The sequence below is a fragment of the Rhamphochromis sp. 'chilingali' genome (assembly GCF_963969265.1).
Source record: "Rhamphochromis sp. 'chilingali' genome assembly, chromosome: 13".
NCBI classification, from domain to species: domain Eukaryota; kingdom Metazoa; phylum Chordata; class Actinopteri; order Cichliformes; family Cichlidae; genus Rhamphochromis; species Rhamphochromis sp. 'chilingali'.
In genome coordinates this window covers 2,945,843-2,952,748 of record NC_137940.1, presented here as the reverse complement: position 1 = coordinate 2,952,748, position 6,906 = coordinate 2,945,843, and the positions used below count along the sequence as shown (strand labels likewise).

The 6,906-nt window shown below is 44.6% G+C and overlaps 1 protein-coding gene across 1 annotated transcript; it reads left to right on the top strand.

Moving 5' to 3' along the window:
* Positions 1–204: 204 nt before the first annotated feature.
* On the top strand, positions 205–2,414 carry LOC308409159 (piggyBac transposable element-derived protein 4-like). The gene is made up of 2 exons (XM_080901720.1): positions 205–1,784; positions 1,884–2,414. The coding sequence occupies exons 1-2, from the start codon at positions 525–527 to the stop codon at positions 2,295–2,297; spliced, it is 1,674 nt and encodes a 557-aa protein (XP_080757846.1). The 5' UTR covers positions 205–524; the 3' UTR covers positions 2,298–2,414.
* The last annotated feature ends 4,492 nt before the right edge of the window (positions 2,415–6,906 follow it).

Sequence of the window (6,906 nt, the reverse complement as noted above, 5' to 3'; positions counted from 1 at the left end):
TCAAGTAAGAAGCCAAACTTTTTATATTTGTTGTTATTGTTCTTAAGAAATAAAGTTGGAAGTAAAAAAAAGTTCCACCGTCTTTGTTTATGCTTTCCCGCCCTGGCTTCAAGACTTCCGATTGGCCAACATTTCTGCAAGGTTAGGATTATATCGCCACCTGTTGCTTTGGCGTGCTCATTACAGCGTTTGCCTTTGTTTTTGTTTTGTTGGAGGGGGGGTTACGCGTGGACTGAGATATTTTTCTCAAAACTTCACGTGTGGACGGGATTTTTTTAAAACGGAAACGGAAAATCTCTGTTTTCAAAAATACCCGTGTACGTGTGGACGTAGCCTAAACAGTAGAGATGTTTGTAGCTTTACATTAGCTGGACTGACCGGAAGCAGGGTCCATGCGTCACGACTAACCGGATAGAGTTTTGAATCGGTTTAGTCCTGCACGTGCTGGCAAAAGGGAAGGCAAGAGAAACGATCTCCTGGCCGCATAAGGAAATCTATTTAAATATCCGTGATATCCAGTCATCATGAACTCTGAGTACGAGGATAGCTCCGCGTTATCCCCCGTGGAATCTGGGGACGAGGAGGAAGAGGAGGAGGTATCGGAGGCAGAAACAGAGCAGCTGGGGTCCAGTTCCGACTCGGATGAAGATGAAAGCGAAGAGAAAATTGATGAAGCAGCAGCGGCTGGAGATGAAAACGGAGAGAAAATTGATGAAGCAGCATGGACGTCAAAAAATGGAAAAATATCTTGGTCTCCCACAAACGCTGAGACGTTCCGCTACATCCCAGCAGCCACTGGTCTGACCCCGGGACCTACACGCTATGCCACTCTCCGAATCGTTGACCCCATATCCAGCTTCGCGCTGTTTCTAACGGATGAGATCGTGAAGCATATTGTGTCCATGACAAACCTGCATGGGAATCGCAAAATTCCCGGCTGGCGAGATATAGACGCAGAGGAGTTTCGGGCTTATGTGGGGCTGCTCGTTTTGTCCGGTGTTTACAGGTCAAAACACGAATCAACGAAGAGCCTCTGGAGTGAAAAATGGGGACGGAGCATTTTCCGGGCTACGATGTCCGAGAATAGGTTTAAGAACATCAGCAGAGCACTGCGGTTCGATGATAAGCTATCCCGCCCCCCATGCCGTGTTGACAAGATGGCTCCCTTCCGCAAAGTCTGGAATATGTGGACGCACCGCCTGGAGATGCTGTTCAGCCCAGACAGAGATCTCTGTGTGGATGAACAACTCGTCGCGTTCAAAGGCAGGTGTAGCTTCAGGCAGTACATGCCAAAGAAGCCGGCCAAATATGGTATCAAGATTTGGGCAGCCTGTGATGTCAAAACATCCTACGCATGGAGACTGCAGGTGTACACGGGCAAAGCAGCTCCAGATCGTGTTGAAGTCAACCAGGGGATGAGGGTGGTCCTGGACATGACAGAGGGGCTCCAGGGACACGTCGTCACCTGTGATAATTTTTTCACTTCCTGTGCACTGGCAGATGAGCTACTCAAGAGGAAAATGGCCCTGGTTGGCACAATTCGCCAAAACAAGCCTGAGCTTCCACCTCATTTGCTCCAGGCAAAAAAGAGAGAGATCTTCTCCTCCATCTTCGCTTTTACAAACACCCACACACTTGTGTCTTACATCCCCCGACGGGGCAAGAATGTGCTGCTACTAAGCACAAAACACCGCCGCCCAGACGTGAGCAAAGAAGGGAAGAGAAAGCCTGTAATAATCGAAGATTACAACAAATGCAAAGGAGGTGTCGACAACCTTGATATGGTAGGTGTCATTACGAACCAGTTATGCATATATTTATTCATTCTTGCTCATATTCATGTCTAATATATATGTATGTTTTATGCTTCTTTTTTTTGTTAGGTTGTTGGCACCTACTCCTGCAGGAGGAGAACAAATTACTGGCCACTGGCCCTCTTCCACAACGTCCTTGATGTTTCACTTTACAATGCCTACGTCCTGTGGACATCAATCGAGTCATCCTGGCAGAAGCAGAAAGGACACAGACGGAGGCTCTTCATTGAAGAAGTGGGAGAAATGCTGGTGAACCCACACATAGCAAAGAGAGAGCGCCTTCCTCGCTCATCAGCCGCTGCAGCAGTAGTCACAAATCTGACTGCAGCGGCTTCATGGACCGCTCCCATCATTCAATGTAAGAGCAGGAGGCAGTGCGAATTTTGCAAAGACAAAAGAAGAGTTTTCAACACCTGCTGCAAATGTGAGAAGTATACATGCAAGGACCACAGTGTGTCCATTTGTAACAACTGCGCCGTCTGAGCAGGACTCTCACACCCAGACACATACTACCTCTCTCCCTGTCTGTCTCTCTCCCCATCCCCAACAACATAAATGTTCATGTTTATCTTTCTAAAATAAATGTTTTTCTAGTTCAAACTGAGCTTGTAATTTTATTTACGTTAGCAAGGTAATAAACATTTAGTGTGGAAAAAGTGAAAAACATCATATACCATTATAGGTTATGATTATTACATTTACTGTGCCCCTGCAAAAAAAATAATGATGAATCAAAATCAACCTTGGTGCCAATCTAAAGGCCTAATTATAATAGCAGTGAAATCTTTCTCGAAATGTATTTTATGGAAAAAATTTTATTTTTTAAAAATAAAGGTTAAAAAATGCCAAACACGCTACGGAGAAGCAAGACAGTCATAAGAGTTAGTTGTCAATACCGGCCACCAGAAGCTGTTTTTGATACGGGCGGTTGCCCGGGGCGGCATCGTGGTGAGGGGCGGCATCACCGGCACCGGCAAAAAAAAATGCTCGCACTCATGCTGCCCCGACGTCATGCCAGCGCATAGCGGGGATGTCACAGGCACCGATCGGTTTTCTATCGCCCATTTGCTGGGAGTAAGGGCGCCCTCCGTTTGCGAGGTGCGCCTGCTGCTTGCGGCTCAGGGAGGAGAGGGCGGGGCGGCGGGGGAGTCTCTGACCGGCTGGGGCAGCGTCTAATAACCAACTCGCAAAATAAAAGAAAATAAAAACAAAACAACAAACACGAAAACACCAGACATCATGATACAGACTTATAATTTGCACCGATGTCTTTTTCGAAATTCTATACCCGAAAAGTGAGCGCGAGAGCCCTCGGTGCGCATGCTCGCTGCTGAAGTCAAAGTAAACTTTATTGTCATCTCCGCTACATGCAGTTCAGGATATAGAGAGACGAGACGACGAGGCTCCAGTTACAGCAGTGCAAGTAAACCAACAGTATATATAAGAAGAGTAAGAAAATAAATATACACTTTAGGACTCGGGGTAAAGGATCAATAACAATTTAAAATTTATATTTATTTGATGATTTAAAGTCTCACACACAACCCGTCGAAAGGGGAGGAAGACCTGCTGCTTCCAAGTAGAGCACATTTCATTCATAATGTTGTAAATCCAAGCCCATTATGTATTCATGATTTGAATCCTGGGTTGTGTGAAATCCCAGGAATAAACAAAGTGAATCTGTGAACTAAGGTGTAGGTCTGTTAGATCATGTTGTGGTGATCCTCGAGTTGGGGGATGATTGTTCATACTGGAGTGCAAAATTAAAACCAAGATGGACAAGAAAAGTTCAAAGCCATCAGGTGCTCAGTTTAGAAAAAAGAGAAAAGAAGACGAGGAGAAACGAGCAACAGATGGAGGTAAGCAGATGTGTGATTGGATGATGGCAGGTCATCCTGAAACAATCAGAATCAGAATACTTTATTAATCCCTAAGGAAATAATGTGGGTTACAGTTGCTCCAAGAAGAAATGGTAAAAATAGCAACAGTAACAGACTAAACTCCAAACATTATGTTACAGATTTTAATATTAATTAGTCATTGTCAGTTGTTGATTTGTCCTGTTCTCATTGTATGACAAATTATGATGGCTGTTTGGTAGTCGTTTGAATACCATGCATACTCTCTCTCTCTTCATATGTGTGTGTGTCTGTTTCTCTGGTGAAATGGTATGGTTCCGACAACAGTTTTGTGTTAATGTACAATCCTTAATATGTTTTGTGTGTGTGTGTGTGTGTGTCTGTGTGTGTGGTGGTGGTGGGGGTTCTGGGAGGAGGAGTTGGCCGTTCAATTGGGGTCTGTAGCGTGGGGCCTCCCTGCTGCTGCCGAGTCGGGGCGGTCTGCTTCTCTCCACCCCAGGGAAAAGGGTAACACTACCTCGGTCTGGGTGCAGTTTCCCCTCCAGGGGCAAAGGTACCTAGACCTGGGGTATAGAGTATGCTTGGGGAGTGTGATTGTGTGTACAGTGTCTATTTTTGTCTGTCTCCACATGTTGAGTAAGTGCATATGAGAGCATGAGGGTGGGAGTGGATGTTTGTGTCTGTGTGTGCCTGTTTGTCTATGTCAATATGTCAGGTTGGGTATCAGACGCCACCTCTCTGGGGACATCTCAGGCCCTCCAAGGTATGGAGGCCTATCTCCCCCCACCACTCCCCCTGCCAGTGGCAGATGCCCTCAGACATCGGTGCATTGGTGGTTCTTAGTGTCCAGGGATGGGCGTTCAGGTATGCACCGGCTCAGTCCTAATGGCTGCTTGCCGGGGCGTGGAGCCTGGGGCTCCCTTTGGGGCCCGGTCCACTCTGGCACAGCTGGCTGTCACTGCAACTCCCTCTGGCTTCTGCTCCGCGGCTGCTGAGTGACCCCTCATCTGGGGCTCTCCTCAGCTCTTTCTGAGAGAGTGGCACGGTTGCCCCTCTGTTGGTCTTCCTTGGTCTCTTGTGCTCCGAGGGACTCTGGATGTCTGGAACCTGAAACTCCTCCATACCTGCTTCATGCCCTGGAGGACGGGGCTATGGCTCCCCACACCCTCTAGCAGATCATCACAGGTGCTCACTGACACAAACTACACCTTTTTTGGCTGCTAACTCATAGCACACTGTGCACTGTCGATCTTATGTGCTGCACAATAATATTCAATATTTAGTATTTACTGTTATATTTACATAGATCATCGCAATGATGTTGTTTATTATATTGCTCTCTTGTTGTTCTCTCTGCTTGTTGTTCTCTTTTTTGTTTCTCAACAGGTGATCCAGGTGATTGATATTTGTATTTTTTGTCTGTTTGTTTGTTTTTGTTTTTTGCCTTTGTTCCTCTTCCCTGCTGTTTTTCTTTCCCTACCTCTCTTTCTTTCCCCCAGTCATGTTTGTCCCGTGTGTAGCAAGTGAAAATAAAATAAACAATAAAGACAAAGGTCAATCGAATGGACCAATACAGTAATGATCAATTTGGTAAAGTAAATCCGTTGGGCATCTTTCTTGGCCTTTAGACAATAATTCTGATGGCAAAAGAACAAAAAGGAAAAAGAAAAAAAAAGAAAAACTCATGCCCTGTATAAACTGGAAGTATTTGTAATGACCAATGTGGTGCAACTGCTGTGGTTCCAAAAAAAAGGCCAGTTGTCTTGCCTTTGGTTTCCATGACCACTGATGTCAGAAACTTTTCAAATTGTATCATTTATTTAGAGTTTATTATTTGATTTTCTGGTTTCAGGTATTAGTGAAGACAGTATACATCATGGTTATTTTGTGATGTATGACAAAATAACCCATTACAGTCTAAATGGACAGTAAAGCAGCGTATGCTTTCAGCTTGATCTTCAGGTTGCTGCTATATAACTGTAGCAAGTCATACAATCACTTGATCAATTTCTCAGGAAGATCCCTCTCTGGCTCACAGCCAATGGGTGAGTATTGATCAAGTGTGCAAACCATTCCTCCCTCAAAGTGGTTTATGCAGTTGATTAATGGTGTCAATTTGGGTTAAAATAGTATTAAATGCCTTTTGTTTTTACTTTAATCAATGCATAAAATCTTGGTCTCGTCTCGACTTTGTCTTGGTCTTGACTCGGTCTGTCTTGGTCCTGGTTTAGGTGGTCTTGACTACAAGTCTACCTTATAGTAACATATATTTTTTAAACCTGGCAACGAGGCTTTATAAATAACAACGTGGCCCAACACGTTCGCACACCCAAAGCGTAACATTTTACGCTAGGTGACAAATCGTCACCATATTACGTTTTCGGCTACCCACCACGTGCCTAAATGACGACCTCGGAAAAAACAGGAAATATGAGAACCGTCTGGACTGAATCTACACATGTTCGCTCTTTTTCTTCAAATCGCTTAGAAACACGCTATTTAACATCATTAAAGTCCTGGTTAAGGTCAGGAATAAGGTTATGGTCAGGGCTAGGGATAAGGTTAGGTTTAGGGCTGGAATACAGGGCTGGAACGTCTATTACCGCGGGAGCGTCATTGCACTGGATTCCAGCCATAACCCGCCGCGTACCATAAGAACGCCGAAGGTCTCCTTTCGCGTTCCTCAGGAACGCCGCGGGACGTGACAAAAAGGTCGACATGTTACGCCTCGGGAGTGAGAACGGGCTGCGTGGCCCCCACATGTGACAAATAGCCATAGACTAAGCAATAGGTATATCATTGCTCAACGTCCTCCATTGTTGTGGTGTTCACAACAAATGACATCACAGGACTTTTGGCCAGTTCGTGGACGAGTTGAAAATTCCGACTTCAACTGGAAAACACTACATGATTTAAAGGAGACAGAATTTAGAAAGAAAAGATGGGCAAGAGTACTTCAATTAGATCTTCTGAATGTTGGTTTTCATTTAATATCGATTAAGTGCCCATGGCTGATGTCACGATGACTACGTCCATCGTTTATATACAGTCTGTAATCACTTGCCTACAGATGAGAACTTGTAACAAGGATTAAGTAAGTAAGTAAGTAAAACTTTATTTATATAGCACCTTTCAAGATAAAAATCACAAAGTGCTTCACAGAAGCTAAAACCTAAAAATAAAAATCAACTAAAAGCAAGTTTAAAAAGATGGGTTTTTAGCTGTTTTTTAAA

Bases quoted from the DNA above. Each gene is read 5' to 3' on its own strand.
- LOC308409159 (XM_080901720.1), top strand. From the start codon at position 525: ATGAACTCTGAGTACGAGGATAGCTCCGCGTTATCCCCCGTGGAATCT. The intron at 1,785-1,883 runs GTAGGTGTCATT...TTTTTTTGTTAG, and splicing joins GTGTCGACAACCTTGATATG to GTTGTTGGCACCTACTCCTG.